Here is a 23188-nt window from a genome sequence, read left to right on the forward strand (position 1 = left end):
TTTATGAATCACTGGAATTTATTTTATAGAAATCTGGTATTTTTCAACATTTGAAATTAATTTAGTTAAATTGGAAAATTTTGGAAAATGTCTAACAGATTAAATCTATTGGATTACAAGTAGTTTTGCTTTCTCAATATGTAGGTTGGTTATTCTCCAGACTGGGTTTTCCTTTTGAGAAATGTTATGCGAGTTAGTCCTGACCAGGGCCTGCAGTTTTCTCAAATGCTTGTTCAAGATGAGGAACCTTTAGCCAACATTAACCAGGTAATTATCTAAAGTAACCTACATTGTAGTTGTCATGAAACAATGTTGGATTCCCATTTTTTGTACAAATGGAAAAGGGTGGCTAGTTTTTGCCAGTAGTACACATTTTGTTTCCTGACAGTATGGGATTGGTTGTATAACTTGACAGAGTATGTTTTGGTCAGCTGGGGTGGTGGCTGTGTGGCTAAAGGATCTGGGCTGGTAACTCAAAGGCCGTCAGTTTGAATGCTGGCAGTAACAGAAGGAATGCTACTCCCTTGGAACCTTGAGCAAGGCCCTTCACCTGCATTTGCTCAAGGGGTGCTGTATAAATAGCAAAAGGTTCAGGTATGTGAAACATAAACTTCCATATACAAGAAATTGTAAATGACAAATAAAGTAAATACAATTAAAGCAATTTGGTTAGCAGTAAAGCTTTAAGGTTTTTATTTCAGGCTTTAAGCTTTTACTTTAAATCTGATTTTCATCAATGAGCAGCTTCACGCTGAGTGAGGATCCATTTGGTTTTTGCACAAAAATACTGAAGTACCAGGTACTTGCTGATTTTGATCATTATTTAATTCTTTACAGAAAACAGGCTAGTGTATGTAAGAGGGTGAAGCTTTCGTACAAGATTGGTTTCCCTGCTCATGCTTCAGGATCCATTAAAACTAAAACTAACAGACACCTCAATAGTTTCTTTCCCAGAGCCCTTTTAAACCAGTAACCTAACTGACTTCTTTGTATATTCATGCATTCTGTCAGATACTGTATGAATGTGTGTGTGTATATCTCTCTCTCTCTCTATACACATACACACACATTATATATACACTGTATATATAGCAAAATACCCGTGCTTCGCAGCGGCGAAGTACTGCCTTAAAAGTTTTATTAAGAAGAAAATTAAAACTTTTTAAACTGAGGGAAAATATACCAATAATTATTTATGATCTCTTTGTATACCACATTGTGAGTTCGGCCCTCCGGTTGTAATATGACCAAGCTGTGCGCTGAACTTACTCTTAAGCATGCAACATACAGTTGGCTATATGAACAGTAATCTTGTTTCAAATCTCACAGTTTGGATTGCTGCTGTCATAATCGGTTTGAGTTTCATGGTTTGTTTCAATTACGACGGTATTTGTAGGACTTGTGTTGAAGTGACATTCGGCATCTGTCAAGCGTTGTAAGTACACAACCAGTTTCATCGATAACTTCACATCCAGCTTTTGAGAGTTTAAACATTCATAAACATCAAAGTGTCCACTACTGAAATCGTCACCTGTGAATCTAAGATGTTTAAGAGGCATTGGCAGTTGTCCAAAGGTGTAAAATATTTGGCCATTTCGGTACACTTGAAAGCGAGAACCGAACAATTCAGCAGCAGCCATCAACTCACATGCAGAACCATAGGTGAAGGGCTTAAGCATTTCACTCTTCTAGTGCTCCTGTGTAGTATAATTATCTCCTGTACCGTCATCAGTCCACACCTTGAACCTGTCCCAGTCATTCAATACATAAGACACAATGTTTCTCCAGATATCAAGAGTGAGCCTGATATGGCCGTGCAATATGTAACACAGAGAATGGAAAAGATAGGTGCCATCTCTGGGCATGGAAACCACTCAGTAAGTGACAGTTCTTTGATCGATGGTGATCACCTCGATAGACATGTTAATGCGGGTACGGTTGGAATGATAAAGGAAATGGGTACCTGAACAATGTAAAGTAAGTCTAAAATACCTACACAATAACTATAATCTTAATAAATGAACAATAAAACAGCGGAGAAGCCGTGGATTAAATAAAAAGGCTGTAGTTATCTGCAGGAGACGTGAATCCCGTGGCGAAGCAAGGAAGGGAATGAAGAGACCGGAGCGACGGACGGCCTTATATAGGCAGGGAGCCAACAACGTGGGAGGCGTTGGGATGGGGGACCCAATGCCGCCTCACACGGTGACTGAGCTGCAGGCTATGGACGTATATATGTACGTAAGTAGAATTCAGTTAGCGTTGGGAACCAGTGTACCAAATTTCTTGAAGATGGGCCCATAAGTAACAAAGACTGTTGAAAAGTTCAATATGGCGGCTGACAGTGGCATCATACCACCAAAATAAGTACCAAATTTCAGCCTTCTACCTACACAGAAAGTTGGAGAATTAGTGACGTTGGAAAGTTCAATATGGTGGCTGACAGTGGCGTCATACCACCGAAATAAGTATGTACATTGGTTTCGGTTAGCGCAGGGAAGCCGCCTACCAAATTTCGTGAAGATGGGGCCATGAATAAGAAAGTTCAACATGGCTGACTTTGTTGACCGTTATGCGTAGAATTTCGAGATGAAACCTGCTTAACTTTTGTAAGTAAGCTGTAAGGAATGAGCCTGTGAAATTTCAGCCTTCTACCTACACGGGAAGTTGGAAAATTAGTGGCGTTGGAAAGTTCAATATGGCGGCCGACAGTGGCATCATACCATCGAAATAAGTACGTACATCGGTTTCGGTTAGCACAGGGAAGCCGCCCACCAAATTTCGTGAAGATGGGGCCCATAAATAAAGTTCAACATGGTGGACGTTGTCGACCGTTATCGACTGTTACGCGTAGAATTTCGAAATAAAACGTGCTTAACTTTTGTAAGTATGCTGTAAGGAATAAGCCTGCCAAAATTAAGCCTTCTAACTACACGGGAAGTTGGAGAATTAGTGATGAGTCGCTGAGTGAGTCAGTCAGTGAGGGCTTTGCCTTTTATTAGTGTGTGTATATATATATATATATATATATATATACACATATATATATATATATATACACATACACACACACACACACACGTATGTGTGTGCGTATGCATACACACTATGCACTCACACTTTCACTTGCACATCATCATTTGCACATCTCCTTTATAATTGTACTATTCTGCAAACTTGTATGAATTTTTTATTTTTAATTTGCGCTATTTGTTATTTTTATGTGATTTTGTGTCCTGTTGTAAGCAGCTCCAAATCTACCATGTCAAATTCCTTTACATTAAGTATTGGCAAATAAAAGTGATTCTGATTAAAGATTGCTTTCCTGTCCCTTGACCCTGTATCTTCTCTGTCTACTAGCAAATCGACAGTTAAGCGAAAATCAGATGTAACGACTGAAAACTTTGGTAGTATAGTTTGTGTTGTAGGATATGTTAGGCGTTTTGGAAGCTAGGTACATTTCACAATCATAGCTTGTGTTTATTTATTCCAGATACTTGTTTTACTGAGTGAAACTACATTTATATAAAATTCACCTCCTTGAACATCATATAAGTGTGGCAAATAGGATACAAGCACAAATTTGACACAAAAATCTTAAAACTTAATGAATATGTAAACCTAAAAAGGATTCACAAAACATGCCATCCCAACTATGCTTTTTAAATTGGCAACCTTTCAAGGAGAGGATCACTAGTATTATAGAGAATGTAGCAAATTATGTCACACTGCAATTGTTAACTTGGTAACAAAAATGCAGAGGTGCACAGTTGCTATAATAAACATTTTCATTTTTAGATATTTAATCCTTTTTAGACAACAGGATGTCTTGAATGAAAAACACCAAAGCCCAATAAAAATTGTAATACAAGATTTTTTTCCTCAGTCTTGTCTTTTTAATTTTCAATAAACGTCTTGCCTGTTATCCTGTTTACCTTACAAATGTATACTTAAGCTATAAATCTGGATAATATGGATAGATTTGTTAAAAGACTGATTTATATTGAAGTAGTTTTACTTGTGATGTACAGCTTTCCTGATTCCAGTTAATACAGGAATTTGCCCCTAATGGGAAAATTCAACTTCAAAAATTCGGAACATTCTATTTGTTAAATAGAGGTGTATTTAGTAATTTGAAAGGGAGGGTGCATTTCTGGTAGTTGTATTATATAAGGCAGGTAGTCGCGAAAGAAAATGTGAAAGAAAGGGTGAACAAGGCATAGAATATAAACTTGGCAAAACTAAAAGGGTGCTGATGACAAAACCATCATGTATAGAAAAAGTAGGTGCAAATGCAGAAAAAAAAGATTACTGATCAGTAGTTGGTTATATTGTTCATTGCAAAGATAACTGTTTTACACGGCCTGCATAAAGACATAAGCACACAACCTTGTTCGACTTTGTCACCAGTTCGACTTTGTCACCAGATAAAGGAAAATAATAATTGTTACACATGTAGCACTTACAGGTCCTGCTTCTTCCTTTGTGTCTGACCCTGAGTTTTGCATTTATTTAAAGTATTTGTGTTCTTTATATTAGTTCAATTGCATGCAGATTCAAATTTAGACAATGCTTGAATATACTTAACTGCTTAAATACTAAAATTGTAACTGCAAAGTTACAAATGTCTCCACTCTATTTCTTTTTTACTTCCTTTGCCAGTTACCACTATGCAGTTTGAACTTGTGAAGTGTAATCAAGAGAGCTGTGGCCATGTTTCATTCTTAGGGAGGATGAGAAGTTTTCTTACTTCATGTACCTCAGTTGGAGTAATCTTAGTGAAACCTCACACAGAGTGGTGGTCACAGAGATGAACTGCCAATCTTTATGATGCAATGATTTATTGCATGATGTTGATTCATCTTTGAAACACTCAGACTGTTGACGCCCAGGTTATATAAAAAGGGCATATTTTAGAGAAATGGAATTGGAGATCAAAAGGTTTGCGTAAGGTTTGACTAACACTAACAAAATTTTCAGGTCTGCTCTTCTGCCATTTTTGCAAATTGCAAATCATGTAGAAGAAAGTGTAGTGAAAATCACTTTTATAGGAAGAAATCCAAAGCAATGCTGAGACAGAATGGTAAATCCACACAGAATACATCCCTGTTTTGAAACTTAATGTATGCCAAGTGCTTACCATTGTGCCAGTGTGCTTCTCATATATTGTATTTGTTTTTCCTTTTCCTTAATTTTAATGCTGCAATATGTTGCATCATTTACAGATAAGTTAATGCTTACAAATACAATGACATTTTAAAGTCACTTTATTTGTAAGCATCATCTATCAGATCTATCTCTGTATCTTTTTGTGTGTCATAATATTTATTGATTTATTTCAAATTTCCATGTTTCCCAATTTGTCTTCTCATCAGTATTCTTTTTCCACATGTCAAAGACATGCATGTTGAAGAGTCTAAATGATCCTGGTTTCAGTGAGTGCTGCTGTATGCATGAATATGCCCTGTGATGAAATGGTATTGTATTTAGGCTTGGCATCTTCAGTTCACTTAGTGTTTGGGATAGAGTGACCCCCTTTTGTGCAGCTTTGAGAAAAGTAGGTTCAGAAAATTGATGTGTTTATGTGACAATAAAGCAACATTGAAAAATGAGCATTTGCCAATGATAAAATGAGTACTCAAAAGTTTTCTTTTTGAAGAACAAATAGTAGAACCTTTTTATCTTTTTCTGCCATACACTACAATGCTACTCTTTTATTATGTACATGTTCTCCTTTTAGATTGTGGACGTATTCATGGAAAATAACTTGATCCAGCAGTGCACATCTTTTCTTTTGGATGCTCTAAAGAATAATCGTCCATCAGAGGGTCACTTGCAAACTCGATTGTTAGAAATGAACCTTATCCATGCACCTCAGGTAGGTATATTAGATTCTGTTAAACTATTAAGTCTGTTGTTTACAATTAAGAGGTCCATTATTTCATTATTTGATACCTTAAATGCTGGAAAATTAACGTCAGTGTAATGTGTCTATTTGTATACCTCTGGTAATACAAGTTGAAGGGTTTTGATTAATATTTTAACACATTTCCTAAACATGTTAGTCTGAGAAACTACATGAGTCGTTCAGAATTGTTTTTAGTGATTATGCAGTCCGTAGAAATTACTGTTTCAATAATTATACTTCCCTGTCCAAAATCTGTATACTGTACTGTATATATCTGTATACTAATTAAGGGCTGTCATATTTTTTGTCACATTTAAAACCTGAGTGGTTTAAACCACATGTCTAGCACTGACTATCTGATAAATATAAATGGCAATTCTACCAGACATAACATAAAAAATTTGGGGTATTTAATTTATCTACTGTTAATTATCAAGGCATACATGAAATTATTATAATGAAATAAATGTTACCACTGTTTAAAATGCTACAACCTTTTAACTGATCTATGTTGAAGCAGCTTTGTTACAAGTTCATAAGTTCAGAGTTTAAATACTTGCCTTGAGTAAAACAAATTTTGTCACAGCTGAAATTAATTAATTTTTCAAACTAGTTGTGACCACCAGCAGGTGAATCAAAACCACAAAGCATGGGTTCAAATAAAATTATTTAATTTGCCAGAGTTCCTGGACAGGCTTCTTTAAAATCAGTCCAGCACAGCATAGAAGATGTGTAATTCTATATAATTGTTTTTTTCTGTCTTTCCACTCTTTTCTAATAAGCCTTATCCACCTCCTCTTGGTTGCTACTCCCATGTAGAGGCTGGATGGTTCTCTTTACAACAAACCCAGGAGAGGCGCCAGAACAGCACACCCCTGGTTGCTCCTGAGGAACCCAACAGGGCTGCCTACCAGAAGCACAAATACCAGGCAGCCCTGCGGGTGTGCATTCTAGAGCCCAGACCAAAGGAGCACTCCCATCATACTGGGTGAACAAACCTTCCTGGTAGGCAGCTTCCCCAGTCTACCCAGTATTTTCTCTCCCCGACTAGAAAAGGGAGTAAGACAAATCCAGGCCATGATACACAACCACCTGCTTTATCCTTCCGTAGTGGCCACCCAGCCAGATAAAGGGCCATCCACTATCCCAGTCGGTTGTCAGTCCATCTATTAGGACTATTACATAAGGGTTATGGAGAGGCCAGAATCTGTTTTGTCAGCACCAAGTGCAATGCAAGAGTCATCCCTAAATGGGACTCCAGTTCACTGCAGCACATGATTCCACTGTGATGTTGCGAGGCACCACTGTTAAAGACCCTTCCACTGTGCCAACCTTTAAATATTAATTCAGCAGTTTGATTTTTTTGGAGGTTGGGGGATGGGTTGTTCTCCCAGTACTCAAGGTGTCTTTCTCCTGTCTTAAAGGCATGTATGTTAAGTTGATTGGTAAGTCTACTGTATGTTGACCCAGTGTTGGGCAAGTTGTGGGTAGGTCTGTGTGTTGGATGGGTCAAGGATCCTCAAAGAGCTGATTTCCTATCAGGACCAGCTTCTACCACCTTGCAAACTTGAATTAAACAAAGTGAGTTTGAAAGCCAGTAGGTTCTTGGAGGTGAATGCCACTCTGGATGGACAAAGGAAAAATGTAATTTTAACAAAATTATTTGTAATAGTTCAAATTTATTTTGTTCTTTTTCATATTACAGGTTGCAGATGCTATACTTGGAAATCAGATGTTCACACATTATGACCGTGCACATATTGCACAGCTCTGTGAAAAAGCAGGACTTTTGCAGCGAGCACTGGAACACTATAGTGATTTGTATGATATTAAGCGTGCTGTTGTACACACTCATCTACTGAATCCAGAGGTATGAAGTGTATTCTCTAAAGCTGCATTCATTACAGAGTGAAAGTAAATTGTTCACTGATTTGTTGTGTTTTGGGTATTTTCAGTGGCTGGTGAACTTCTTCGGCTCTCTGTCTGTAGAAGATTCCATAGAGTGTCTGCGAGCAATGCTGTCAGCTAATATTCGACAGAACTTACAGTTGTGTGTACAAGTGGCCTCCAAGTACCATGAGCAGCTTGGTACTCAAGCATTGGTTGAGCTATTTGAATCTTTCAAGAGTTATGAAGGTAAATGTCTGTTTTTTGACTGCTATGAACTTAATGAAAAATATTGATCTTTATACTTGAATTAATAGAATATTCCCTCCAAAAATGATTTTTTATGTTACTTTCCCCTTGATAAAAACTGAGTCTCTCATTTTCATGTGGAATGTAGAGAAAGAAGTTTATCGCTTAACAGAAGTCAAGATCACCAGTTTGTACTGTGTCAAACAATGTAAAAAATATGTATAGAAAAAGAAATTTAAAAAATAAATGTAAGACTTTGAAATGCAAATCCATCAATATTGATTTTGAATCTTAGTATGTTTTCCATAAATGCTTTTTATTAAATAAATTAGGGAAATAGAACGAAGAATCACATTAGTAAGTGATTTGTGAGACATGGGGGGGGGGGCGGCAACTCCATTGTTACACTGTGTGCACAATTATTAGGCAAGTTGTATTTTTGAGGATTATTTTTAATATGGAACAAATACAGTGCTATCAGTCAATCAAAATGTTAATAAACTTGAAGCCTGAATGTTTTACAAAGGAAATGTGAGTATGAACATTTTTAGAGGAATACATATGTGTGCACAGTTATTAGGCAACTATTGGTGTGCCAAATTATTATGCAACTAAAGGAAAAATGGAAATTTTCCCATCCCACTTGTTTATTTTCATCTGTTAAAGTGAGAATAATAAACAACTCAAAATTTACAAATACAGGGTGGTCCAGATCTAATTATGCAGATCCAAATTGTCTGGATGACTTTGATTTATGCGGGGATGATTCCAGTTCGGCATGAAGACAATTGACTTCTCAATGGTTCGGGATTTTTTGGGTGATTTTCTATGTAATAAACTTAATAAGTTACAGCTTAATGAAAATTGCATAATTAGATCTGGACCACCCTATAAATATTTCTGACATTTAAAAAATAAAATTAAAAAAAATATATCGGTGACCAATATAGCCACCCTTCTTTTTAATAACAGTCATAAGCCTTCCATTCATGGAGTCTGTCAGTTTCTTGAGCAACTTTTTGTGCAGCAGAAACCACAGCCTCTCAGACACAGTTCAGAGCAGTGTACTGCTTTCCATCCCCGTAAATCTCCCATTTAAGAAGGGCCCACAAGTTCTCATTAGGGTTTAGGTCAGGTGAGGAAGAGAGCCATGTCATTATTCTTTCAACTTTAAGGCCTTTACTGGCTAGCCACGCAGCGGAGTACTTCGATGCATGTGATGGAACATTGTCCTGCATAAAAATCATGGTGGTCTTGAAAGATGCAGACTATTTCCTGTACCACTGCTTGAAGGTGTCTTCTAAAAACTAGCAGTAGGTTTGGGAGTTGAATTTGAGTCCATCTTCAACCTGAAAATGTCCAACTAGCTGATCTTTAATAATACCAGCCCATACCAGTACCCTACTTTCACCTTGCTGGCGTCTGAGTCGAAGTGGAGCTCCGTGCCCATTACTCATCCAGCCACAGGCCCATCCATCTGGACTGTCAAGAGTTACTCTTATCTCATCAGTCCATAAAACCTTTGTTTTGCAAAATGGTCCTCAGTCCAAAACGCTTAGAGTGCCACTGCACCAATACTTGTATTGTTCACTTTACATTCTTTCATAAATACAGTGATACTCCATATCACTACCTGGGTCGAACCTGTCCTTCACAGAATGCTTAAAATATTTTGCTTTCCAAATTACGAACAAACTGTGTTTAGACATTGTATACTCACACATAGTATTAATGCAAAATACTCTTCAGATGATTCTTTGAGGTATTCTATGGTAGCTGTGCCAAAAGTGTTAAATCTTGCAATTACTGCATGAATATTTGAATTCATGTTGGTACTTCATGTTCTAGCATGAAAAGATTATGCTGTGGTTTAGTAAACTCTGTGGGAGTGTTTGTGCAAAAATGATTTGATTGAAAAAAAAATTTTTTTTTTGATGTTTAATAATCAGTAAGACAGCCATCCAGGAGGACACCATAATAATGTGGGATTGGAAAAAGATATTTTAATTTGGTTAATTATCACTTTTGCCTTTGGCAATACTGATAATTAATCAGATAATATGGCAAGGCTCTTACTTTCTTTACCTTACCTTTCTCTGTTGTAGGAGGCAGGTGTCTGACCTTTAGACTTGATTTAGAGGTAACTGCAGCCCACTCATTTTAAGAAGCGAATAAAACAGGTTATTGATAAACACAAATTTTATAGAAATTTAACTTATGCATATATATGCTAACACATAAGACTGGACAGAGATAGACTAGACAGACAAACATATAACATAGGCTGGCTATTTACTGGTATTTAGAGTTTCGTTTTATCTTGGCACAGATAAATAGTTTTACAATGCCAATGGATGGATGATGTCCAATTTCAGGTGGAGATGTTGCTTTGTTGTTGCTCTGGGTTCAATTGGAAGATTCTTCATACGTTGGAGTGCATTCATTCTTTTTCTTGTGTAATCTTTGTCAGTGCTGTGCTGCTGCTTCCTCGGCTTGCCTTCTGCTGTTATTTGCCTCTGCATAGAGAAAAGGCATTACTTATTCTGGCTCAAGAGTTTACATGCTGAAGTTGCCTTTTCAAATTCATGGCTTCTCTGTCTTGTCAGACTATGGGCACACAGATTTGGCTTGACGAAGTGGCTTCAGGGCCACAAAGATAGGAGTTTGTCAGATTCGGCTCTCCGAGGAAGAGTGGCTAATAGCTTTTAGTTTGTAAGAACATTTCAGAAAGTCATTTTGGAGAATGTGCACAGAGTGCTCATGGAAAAAGTCCCAGAGTAGTCTAAGATTTCCTAAAGAATTTCAGTGAGTGTGTTCAGTTCACAATTTTCCAAGCTTCACTTTGCCTCTCCCCCTTTTCACACTTATAAAGAAAATGACACGTTATATTTTTGCAATATAACAACCTAACAAGTTTTTCTAAGTAAAGCACGCTACAGCAAACATAACTGTATAGAGAGAATATTTAGACATTTCTTGAAGCATTTTGTGTAGACTTAAGAATAGGAGTCATTTAGGTGTTCATGCTAGTTCAAATGCAGCACATGCAGGCTAGAAATGGAAAACAATGCACAGCTTATAACTAACATGTTGAAGTATTCAATTCTGTTTGAAATGAATTAATTTCTCTGTATACTACATAGTGAGGAATACTTAGTTTTGTAAACTTTGGATAATATAATAGGATGGTGGATAAGTGTGGAAGGTAATGAATTTTTTTTTTTTTTTTAACACCATCTGTTGATCAGTTATGTATCCGATCTTACTCTTGGGGCACTGTTTTAATTAGTATAAATTGTTTAAAAGCAATAGTCAATTACATTGTTTCTAACTCTTACCCACCTGAGTTTATATAAATAATGGTAAAACAGAATTTAAGGGGACTCTGTGAAATTTGTGCCATAGGCAAAAAAAAATCTGTTGCACATTTAAAGGAAGTTCAGTTGTACTTGATTTAATTGTGTTTTCTAGGCTTATTCTATTTTCTGGGTTCTATTGTAAACTTCAGTCAGGAGCCAGATGTGCACTTTAAATACATACAAGCAGCATGTAAAACTGGTCAGATTAAAGAAGTGGAGCGAATCTGTCGAGAAAGTAATTGCTATGACCCAGACAGAGTCAAGAATTTTCTTAAGGTAACTTTTTTTTTTTTGCGTCTTTTTAATACTTTTGGTAAGTTGACAAACCATGTGCTATAACTGATGCTTACCAGCTGCCAGCAGAGGATTTGGCACTCTTAAAGAAGTTTAATGCAGGTAAAGAATAATTTGATTTGAAGCAGAAGCCTAACTGAATTTATAATTTTTACTTAATTTCAGCAAATAGTTTGCATAGACATTTAGAACCTTTCAATTATGTCCATGAGCCTCTGATTTTATTATAGACAAATGGGTTTAGTAAACTGGATGGATAGACAGAACTAATTTATTTACAGTAAATGTTAATGTCAGAATGTGAGAGTACTGTGTGAAGAAAGCACAAGACGGACAATAAATACTTCAAATGGAAGTGGCTTTACATAAAAGCGATGAATAATGCCTAATGGGATTTGTTATCTAGTATTTTCTTCCACACTATGTATAATTAGTATTATTGTTTAGACTTAAGTGTTTTAAATAAGTGAGTGCTTATTTTACATGTATTGTTTACTGCCTTTGTTATAGGAAGCCAAGTTAACTGACCAGCTGCCTCTTATTATTGTGTGTGACCGTTTTGACTTTGTTCATGACCTTGTTCTTTACTTGTACCGAAATAGTCTTCAGAAGTACATTGAAATCTATGTTCAGAAGGTAAGAGGGCCACATCCCATAAATTTATTTCTACTTGTATTGTTTTTAATGGATAATTTTATCTTGTTGGGATAGAACAAACTTACCTGTTAATCAATTACCTTTTTTTAAGCAGCTTCTTTATCTAAAAATATCAAACCATAAAATATTCTTATTTTGTGGTCACAAATTTTAGTTTATTTATGTGCATCACTCAGATGTAATAAATTCTCCATGCAATTCCTAGCTAGACAAATGTTTACCTGGCAAATTTCAGATGTCCCACTTGCCTTGTTTTGGTAGGCTTTACAAGTATATTTAAAAATGGCAGAAGAAGAATAAAAAACAAGAAAACTATATTTGTTTAACATCAATTTCTCTTTGCTCTATCAGCACATTGTTCTTCTTATTGATTCAATAATAATAATAATTCTTTGCATGTATATAGTGCTTTTCTCACTACTCAAAGTGCTCAGCAATTGCAGGTTAAGGTCCTTGCATTTATGGGATTTGAACCGGCAACCTTCCGATTGCCAGTACAGATCCCTAGCCTCAGAGCCACCACTCCGCCTTTCAATGAAAGATGGGGTATAATACAAGATACAGTTTTTGTTAATTTAGTTCAAGCAAACAGGTGAATGTATATCAGGGTGTGTAGCAGGTATTTCTTATCATTATTGTGTAGGTGTTTTAACGGTTCCCTTTTAATATAGATTGTCTACATTAAAATTTTTTTTTTTTTTGCATTGTCAGGTGAACCCTAGCCGTCTTCCAGTTGTTATCGGTGGTCTCTTGGACGTAGACTGCTCAGAAGATGTGATTAAGAACTTAATTATGGTAGTAAGAGGACAGTTTTCAACAGATGAACTGGTTGCTGAAGTGGAAAAGAGAAATCGGTAAACTATTTTTTTTTGGCTAATATTTATAATTCTGCAAAATACTGATTTAAAGGTGAAGTTCTTATTCTGGGTTAGCCTATTAATTGTGAATGAGGTTCAATTCCTTTTTTAAAGTTCTGTTTTGTACATATAAGCTTGGTGGGTTATGGTTTCCACTGTTGTCTTCCATACCAAAATATGCTATATGTTCATTGCTTAGTTTCCTAAATGTTGATACATTTGTGATATGGAATTTATTGATGTAAATTGTTTTGAATTTATTTGTTTTATTTTTTTCAGGCTCAAGTTATTGCTTTCATGGCTTGAGTCAAGAATCCATGAAGGCTGTGAGGAACCTGCCACCCACAATGCATTGGCTAAAATCTACATTGACAGCAATAACAACCCTGAACGATTCCTTCGTGAAAATCCATATTATGACAGCAGTGTTGTGGGAAAATACTGTGAAAAGAGAGACCCTCACCTTGCGTGTTTGGCATATGAAAGGGGCCAGTGTGATCTGGAACTCATTAAGGTGAGGGTGAATTTATTGTACAGTATCAAGGTACTTTCAGGGTTTGAACCAATTCATAAGTTCAGTCTCCATTTTACATAGTGCTTTTTACCACACGTATAATTTCAATGTGATTTAGAACCCAAATGTATGTTAAAGTGGCTTAAAATACAATGGCAAATGTCCAACTCATAGTCAATACCAAACAATTAGGTAACAAAAGATGTGTTCCTGCTTGATTAACATAAGCAAAATATTGTGACAGAGTAGTTTGTCTGTAGAGCTTTTTATGGCTCACTGCATACTTGACATTTTGCACTCAGTCTCTCATTAGACTGGAGAATATTATAAGGACTTAACCAGCTAAACTAACTTAAACTTAAACTAAATTTGTTTGGAACACTGTTATCTTTGGGGTGGTACCATAAACTCATTCTCTGCTTAAATCACAATTTTCAGACTAGTTTTTCTAACTGCTATTAACACTGTTATCTGAAAAGTGCGGATGAAAATATCGAATATACTGTCTCTTTAGCTGCATTTCCAATGGAACTAAACATAAAAACACAGAAACACAGAAAAATACTTGGAAAAGACGTTTTACCACCCATTAGTCCACTTTATTGCATGTCAGTAACTTGAAGACTTGAAAGAGTTTGGTGAAATAGCTTTTGTTCTATACATTGCTGCAAGCAAATGGAATGTAATAAGAGCTGTAAATGATGTTATCATTTTGGGACTATTTTATTTTTCTGTGTGCATAAACAAATCTATATTTATGCATACACATTATGTAATAAGTAATTTGTAAAGTTTGTAATTGCTTTTTACCAGTGAAAATGTTAGTGCCCTGAGCCTGCACTTAGTGAAGAGTGCTATACTAAAATTGAACTGAATTGTGCCACAGAGTGGAACAAGCATTAGAGATAGTGAATAAACAGATCACTGGTGTTATCACATTTGTCGGCCAAAATTAAGTTTACTGCAACAGCTGCAATTATTGTAACTTCATAGGATATATTTTGTTTAGTATAGTATCATAAAGGGGACCAGAGGGCACAATCCACTGGAATCTGAAAGGAAGCCTAGAACTCACATGTTGATAAGTAGAGAATGTACTCGGTCAGTCAAATGTAATTAGCCAGCAGTAATTGTTAAAATAAATGGCTGAAAAAAGCATTTATACAAAATGTTTAATATGCATTTTATCTGGATTCATTATTTTTCATGTGTTACTTAAAAAATCAAAGGTAGTAATACATGATAAAATGACTTTCTATCTTATCCTAAGGTCTGCAATGAAAACTCACTTTTCAAAAGTGAAGCTCGGTATCTGGTGCGCAGGAAAGACCCCAACCTTTGGGCAAATGTCCTTGAGGAGAACAATCCATACAGACGACAACTAATTGACCAGGTCAGTGATTAAGATTGTTCTTACTTCTTTTTATTGCATTTTTATTAATTGTGAAACTTTAGATATTTTAATAAAGAATAATTTAATGTTTAAGCATTTTTTAACTCCTTACCTCCTGTTTCATGTAAACCAGGCAACATATTATTTTTCGAATTATTGGTAGTAGACAAGGCAAGAAAATACAAAGCATTAATGAAAAACATTACATTTAGACTTTTTAGTTGTAGTAGCAATGTTTTGTTTCTTATGAGAAGCAAATATAAAAAACATACCCCATTATTGGGTAAGCATTTGTAAAAAATGCTGCACTTCATTAGCATTTAACATGTATCACTATTGATTGTCTTTTTACCTGATTGCTCCAGCATCCTAAGGGTTTTTTTTTTTTTGTAATTGGACAGTAAAGTTTTTTTATATTATACCTATAGTTGCTTTTTTTGTGTTTCTGGATGAATATGTTTGTGTCATATAATGATGTAATATTATTGTTGTTATTCTTTATTTACCAGACTCATTTCCTATAGTAAAAATAAAAATGACCTCTATCTTCCTGAAATGACTAGCCAGGTGTTAAGTTTTATGTAGCAAAACAGAATGAGAGATGAGAGTTGCATAACATCTTGGTGAACCTGGGTAATAAAGCCCTCTCAGAATCCTCCCAGTGATTACTATCATGTGAAAGGGCATTCTCTTAACATTTCCCAGAAGTGTCATTGCTAGTTATATTGTGCCTGTGACGATGCGGGTTCTGGCTCCACACTCCCATTGCTATACAGGAGCACTTGAACCCAACACCGTCGATAATGAAACCGAGTGAGCTAGTCAATGAAGGCAATAATTGAGCATCTGAGCAAGGGGATGGTTAAAAGTGAAACAGTGCTTTTATTTAAAACAGTCAACAAAACAGGTGTTCAAAAAAATAGTGCGGTAATTTAAAGTTCTTCATTAAATAAATAAATAATCCAATAAAAATATGTGGAGGTAAAAACAATAAGAAAAAAAACACTCCTATAAAATGAGGTAAAATGTTTCTAAGGAAGCAGTCTTAAAACAAATGACAAACCCGGTGCCTTCATTTAAAACTAGCGTCTCTCCTGCTTCACCCATCAGGGCCTCGCAACAAGGGAGACGCTCACTCTGCAGCTGACCTTCTTTACACCTGCTACTACCACTGCCAGTCGCCTTCCCGATCCTTGGCTCCGGTCGGCTCCCCCCTGACAGTGACTTGGGAATTCCACTGTGGCCAAGGCTCTCACACAGGGAACACTACTTCCCAAGTCCCGACTCCCACTACCGTCTGCGGAGAGTCCCGCACCTTCCCGGTCACTCCCGCCCTGTAAAACAAACTTCTACGGGCGTGACCACAGCCACTTCTCCCAGGTGTTGGCCAAACACCCAGGCGGCCTTCAGCTGCCTGCGAGCGTTTGCTCGCCTCCTTGCTGCTGCACCGATTTGCTCGCGCTCTTTCTCCTCTCTCTCCTTCCTGCTTCCAACCTCCATTTCCTTCTCTCTCCTTCTTTGATCTTGATCTTGATCTCCGATCTCCCCTCACAACCGGCTCGCGCTGCTTTTAAAATGACGAGGGCCACAGCAGCTGCCGCATTAGCCATGGGACAATCGCGAATGTGGGCAGTTGCTCACCTGTGCACTCAGTGAGAAACGCCCACACCGTGGAACCGCCCCGTAGCATGCTATGGCCCAACGACTCCTCGCTAAGCCGCAGCGAGAGTGGTGATTATTTATTTAAAACGAATGGCCCCTGCTCAGTGAGCTGTGGACCCGCTATACCACAGTGCCACAATTGTAAGCCTGAAGCATGCAGCTGTGGCCAAAACCAGGAAAGATGTGCTGTCCATGTGTCATTTCAGTGCAGATTGTAGAGGAGTCCTTATGAACAAATGCGAAAATTAATTTAGAGGAAGTCTTTCCACTGAATCGCTGTCACATCATGGTCCAAAATGATGAAGGCTGCTAGCGAGTGTTGTTGATTTGTCAATCACTGTCATACAGTAAGCAACCAAAGACAGTTCTACTGATGGAAAAATACTAACCAGTTAAACTAATTCTGTTTTCCATATGTAAATTTAATACTGTCATGTTTTTCTTGTACTTGACTGATACATTTTTACTATTAACATATACTGTAAATACAATACTATTTTACAGTTGTAATTGCTAGTTTATTTTTTTATTCAAAAGTGAAAATTTTGTGTGGTTAAACGTTTAATGATGGCATGTCTATCTATACTCAGTTCCTGGAAAATGACTGTAAATTTACATTATTGGTCAGAGTTTCAAAGATACATATATTTGGAATCCAAAAGCTGAAAGGTAAGATGACATATGGGGCGGAGTGGTGGCTCTGAGGCTAAGGATCTGCGCTGGTATCCTGAAGGTTGTTGGTTTGAATCCCCATCACTGCCAAAAGAGATCCTACTCTGCTGGGCCCTTGAGCAAGGCCCTTAACCTGCAATTGCTCCGGGGGCGCTGTACAATGGCTGACCCTGCGCTCTGACCCCAAGGGGTATGCAAAAACTAACAAGTTTTACAAGAAATTGTATAAGGCGAAATAAATAACAAAAAAAAAAATATCAGGTACAGTTGTGCAAAGAGGGGGACTGAAAATAGGCAAAAACAAAGTATATTTAACGAACCACTGCATATGATATTTATAGAGTGGGCAGAAGAAGCCTTGATGAATTCCTACAGTCATGTATAGCGAAAAGAGAGCCGTAAACTGATCCTTCAGTCGCATGTCTATAGAGTTTAATTAGAAAGGACAGTGAACAATACAATGAGGTGCAAATTGGACCTTTCAAAATGGGAGCATGCAACCCATTGCAAAATCCATGATTTCCTGTTTATGGAAGAAAGAAGCAAGCATATTAGAAGCTGGTGAATTCAGAAGAGGAAACCATTCATCTAGAGATGAGAGCATGATGAAATGTAATTTTTAAAAACACCAAAAGTTAATTGGAAATTATTCACTAAAATGATTATTACTCCTCCACTTTTATTAAGAAGTTTGAAAGTAGAAAACAATAATTCCACAATTTATATTTGGCTTTATATCTATGTTTTATGCCATTCTAGGTTGTTCAGACAGCCCTATCTGAGACCCAGGATCCGGAGGAAGTATCAGTAACAGTTAAGGCTTTCATGACCGCTGACTTACCAAATGAATTAATTGAACTACTGGAGAAGATTGTTTTAGATAATTCTGTTTTCAGTGAACACAGGTGAGTGGGTTTGGGGGGTAAGTTTTACTTTAAGCGTAGCTTTATAGTGATAAAACAAAGTTACACGCAATTTTGACCAGTGACCTTGGATTCTGACAGAAAATGTGCATTTAATTTTCATTATAGAAAAGATGACAACATTACATGTTATACAGTAGCAAAGAATGAAGATTTTTAAATTCATCCTTTTCAGAAAGAAAATATGCACAATTTGTGTGACAAAAGAGAAAGTGCTTGCCTTCAGTTTGGCTCTTGTGGCTGCCTAAACATTAGCTGCTTAGAAAAGGTTTGGGAGGAAACAGTTAAATACATTGAATTTTTATTCCCTTCATTGCTGTATTGTTTATAACTGGGACTTCCATTTCATCAAAACAGTTACGAATAAATTACCAACTGTCAAAATCAGGTGCAAGGGTCCATTGTTTTTGCTAAATCTCTATGTCCTATCCCGAGTGTAGTACACTCATTAATGTTTACATCGTGGTTTGTCTTATTGTTTTCCTAAATGTCTCAAAGTCCATCTTCTAGATAGAAAACAGTGTCCAATGCAAATGTATGGGGGCATGGTGGGAATATGGAAAGTAATAAACACAGAATTTCTTTTTTGATTGACATAGCATGTGGAATATAATGAAAATAATTTGTAACAAATTGAAATAGAGAAAAAGGCAAATGTTAAATATTTGCATCATTATTGTGAAAAAATACAGTTAAATATGTCATAAGTTTTTATGAAATATAATTTCATCATTCTGTTTAAATAATATAGTTATATTAAATATTGTTTTTCAAAATTTATTTCAAATGGTATTACTTTTAAAGACTTTTTGTTTTAACAGTAGAACTTTTGTCCAAAGACACACATCTGAAAGTGCTATTAATAACAATGCTATTTGTTTAAGAATGCCTCTTTGACTACTGGCTAATCACATATTCTAAACCAAGCAATAGCACATCAATTCCTAACATAACTAATATTTTTCATTTTAAAAATTGGGGAGTGGGTCACTAAAGACACACTCTGCTGTTTTTCTGTATTCTCTCTTTTCTTTGAATTCTTTGTCATGTAGTTCCTTGTGCATTGTCTCTGATGGAATTCATCAGAGATTTTACCATTTGCATGCATGGTTTGTGCTGGCATCAAATTATGGTGTACAGCACCCATATACTTCATCACATCCAGTAAACACAAAGAGTGTAGAGATATAAATATCTTTAGAGTATGGGTGACCTGAAGACTGCTTTTTGTAAAATTTTAGCTACCTGACTATAAAGATTGAAAATTGTTAAACTGAATGTCAGATCTTCCTGTTAAATGTGTTTATGCCCAAGCAAGAAAAATAATATGCCTGGCAGTGTACACTAAATTTAGGAAGGCTCAATGGACTTCTGGATAACTACCAGTCCATTGGATTCAATGCAGAAAAATGTTATAAATGTTAAATATTTGTGTTTTTGGGGCACATGTAACAGATTGTTTATAGCAGTGTAACTGATGTTTGTCATTCTTGCCATTAGAAACCTTCAGAACCTGCTGATCTTGACTGCCATTAAAGCTGACAGGACAAGAGTTATGGAATATATTAATCGCTTGGACAATTATGATGCTCCAGACATTGCTAACATTGCTATTAGCAATGAGTTGTTTGAGGAAGCCTTTGCCATCTTTAGAAAATTTGATGTGAACACTTCTGCTATTCAGGTAAACTTTATTACAGAGAAGTGTGAAAATTGTGCACTTTTTAAAAGTTAATGTTAGAAAGTTTGAATAGATGCTTGGTTCAATCTCAAATGAAAAAGCTTTGACGGTCAAAGCCCCAAATGAGGGGCACATTTGCCTGTGTGGGTGTGTATGTGTTTTTTTTTTGTTTTTTGTTTTTTTTTGCATTAATAATGTAATGGATTGTTTCAACTTTTATTGCTTCCATCAAGGTTCTAATAGAACACATTGGAAACCTGGACCGTGCCTATGAATTTGCTGAGCGGTGCAATGAACCAGCTGTATGGAGCCAGCTAGCCAGGGCTCAGCTACAGAAAGAAATGGTCAAAGAAGCAATTGATTCTTATATCAAGGCAGATGACCCCTCAGCTTATATGGAAGTGGTCAATGCTGCCAGCAAAAACAGTAAGATGTCATTACAACTGTTAAATGAGTATCACCATTACAGCAGTTTTGTAACTGCATTTTTTTTATTTGGATATGTTCACATTGCAGGAGATAGACATGATAATGGTTTACAAAGAAGTTACAGGTGTTTTCCTTTACAATAATGATTTGTAAAAGATACAATAGTGTGTGCATGGTGTTTAAAATGGTTTGTTTATCATTTTTGATTTTTAAGAGACAAGCAGCACAGCTTAATAGTTAAGTGTTAAACTGCCACCATTTCTGCACCATCCACAGTTTTAAAATTGCTCAGTCTTCTAGTTATTATGTTTAGATCAATAGCATCTTAACAAGTACTTGCTTAGGCAAGTTAAATGCACGAAAAAGCCATACATATTAATTGATATCTTTTATGTCCCACTTTGACATAAACAAATCCATGCCAACAAAATTAGCCTTTGAGCTTTAACTTATATAAGTTTAAGCATAAATTACTAGTTCCTGTAACTTTAGGTCTGTGTTGTTGATGGTTGTTCATAGTTTACAGATTGTAAATTGGTTGTCACTTTTGCAATTTTATGACATTGATTAATGCTGCCATATTTGCTATGTGATTTATGTGCTGGTGTAATTTTTACTCTCACTTTAGTGAACTTGCTTAATGCAATAAAATAACAGGACTGCATAAGGAACGACAGATGCTCGAACGCTCCAACATGTATTCTTGTAGTCTAAGTTAGTGCACCAGACTAACTAGCAGTACAATGCAAAATTCATTTTAACAAATCAAATTTTGTGAGAACAGGGCAAGCCAACACTGAATAAGGGCAGCATGCAAGCTGTGCCTTTAAAGTTTTTGGATTGTGCTGAAGGAAAACGAAAACTCATTCACTTAATCTAACACTAAGGTTATAGGTGATTTGGAGTCCATCCATAATTTTACTCTAACAGTCATTTATTTAAATTTTGATGTGCTCATTTATATTTGGTAACTTTTCTCCCCCAAGTAATGAGTAACAGCCCTGCTTTTATGTACTGAGACCAGTATATGCATTAGTAAAAAGAGACTTGTATTCTCTTGACCTTTCATTCTGAGGCTGCACATATTAAATGAATAGATCAGTTCTTTTTAGAATGTCTGAATCTTGAGTGTGCTTTTTCTGCCTTATGTCAGTATTACTATTACTCTGTATTTATCTGAAGCTGACTGAAACCATTAGCTGTCTCACAGTTAATTTTGTCACTATTTTTAATCATTTTATAAAGAGAGGAAACAGGTTGTATTATTTTAAAAACTTTTGCTAAATCATAATTATGTTTTATAACCATTTGTCCCCTCTTCTAGATAATTGGGAAGATCTGGTGAAGTTTCTGCAGATGGCAAGACAAAAAGCAAGAGAGTCTTATGTGGAAACAGAGCTTATATTTGCTTTAGCAAAAACAAACCGTCTGTCAGAACTGGAAGAGTTTGTTAGCGGACCAAACAACGCTCACATCCAGCAAGCAAGTTTCCTTTTAAGTGATGTAATAGTGTAATTGGATGGCACCAGAATCCATGCGATACACGTGTATCAGAGTTGTCCGACCTTAATAAAGAGTTCTGTGACCAGAATCATAGCCCATGTTGAAAACTGGTATAAGCATTGCATTTATCACTAACCCACAAACAGAAAGCAGTGGAATAGTCAAATATTTGGGTGTACATAAGGATTAGAAATAAGAGGAAAGAAGCTGTTTTTTTTTTTACAGAGACTGAAGCAGTTTTAGCAGTAATTTCATGATTTGTATAGAGTTTCAAATGGAGCCATTCTTTTTTGATTTGTGTTTGTGTTCAGTCAAGTATATCTAAACACAATTTGCAGAGCTGTGGTTTTGTAAAGCAGCAGAGTTTGTGTTGGACCTGTATTTGACCTTCCAATGGGTTTATTTAAAACAGAATTTGATCCTTTTCAGCTTCACCTGAAATAGTCCTCTTAAAACTGGATATTGCACATGTCTTCTGTTACTTGGTGTCCCCAGCAAATCTATAGCCTGTGCTGCATTTATGGATCTTTTTTCCTTGTTGTTGAGGCATGTCAAGTCGGCCAATACACAGATTTAGATTCCTCTGTCACTTAAGTGCTAGAAAAAATATGAAAAATAACCATTGAAAATATTATTTTTACCCCAGTTTACTCTCCTTCTTTAGGTTGGTGATCGCTGTTATGAAGATGGAATGTATGAAGCTGCTAAACTGCTTTACAACAATGTCTCCAATTTTGCCCGACTTGCATCTACCTTGGTGCACCTGGGGGAATATCAGGCTGCTGTGGACAGTTCCCGTAAAGCTAATAGCACAAGGACCTGGAAGGAGGTGTGTCCATTTTAGTCTGAAAACCTACGCAAAAACATAAGAGTTGTGGAGGTATAGGTACAGTGGGATGCAAAAGTTTGGGCAACCTTGTTAATAGTCATTATTTTCCTGTATAAATCATTGGTTGTTACGATAAAAAATGTCAGTTAAATATGTCATATAGGAGACACACACAGTGATATTTGAGAAGTGAAATGAAGTTTATTGGATTTACAGAAATTGTGCAATAATTGTTCAAACAAAATCAGGCAGGTGCATAAATTTGGGCACCGTTGTCATTTTATTGATTCCAAAACGTTTAGAACTAATTATTGGAACTCAAATTGGCTTGGTAAGCTCAGTGACCCCTGACCTACTTACACAGGTGAATC

General features: G+C 36.3%; 1 protein-coding gene across 6 annotated transcripts in view; it reads left to right on the plus strand.

Moving 5' to 3' along the window:
- cltcl1 (clathrin, heavy chain-like 1) overlaps positions 1–23188 on the plus strand; it is a 76827-nt gene that overhangs the window by 33698 nt on the left and 19941 nt on the right. For all 6 annotated transcript variants that reach the window (XM_039771530.1, XM_039771525.1, XM_039771527.1 and 3 more), the window contains 14 exons: positions 145–267; positions 5741–5878; positions 7614–7778; positions 7864–8044; positions 11516–11679; positions 12208–12333; positions 13066–13208; positions 13491–13725; positions 14996–15118; positions 18212–18357; positions 19876–20059; positions 20290–20482; positions 21810–21967; positions 22653–22817. In XM_039771530.1, the coding sequence (XP_039627464.1) occupies positions 145–267; positions 5741–5878; positions 7614–7778; positions 7864–8044; positions 11516–11679; positions 12208–12333; positions 13066–13208; positions 13491–13725; positions 14996–15118; positions 18212–18357; positions 19876–20059; positions 20290–20482; positions 21810–21967; positions 22653–22817 (2244 nt within the window). The remainder of the gene's footprint in view (positions 1–144; positions 268–5740; positions 5879–7613; positions 7779–7863; positions 8045–11515; positions 11680–12207; positions 12334–13065; positions 13209–13490; positions 13726–14995; positions 15119–18211; positions 18358–19875; positions 20060–20289; positions 20483–21809; positions 21968–22652; positions 22818–23188) is intronic.

The sequence above is a fragment of the Polypterus senegalus genome, chromosome 12, assembly GCF_016835505.1.
Source record: "Polypterus senegalus isolate Bchr_013 chromosome 12, ASM1683550v1, whole genome shotgun sequence".
NCBI lineage: Eukaryota > Metazoa > Chordata > Cladistia > Polypteriformes > Polypteridae > Polypterus > Polypterus senegalus.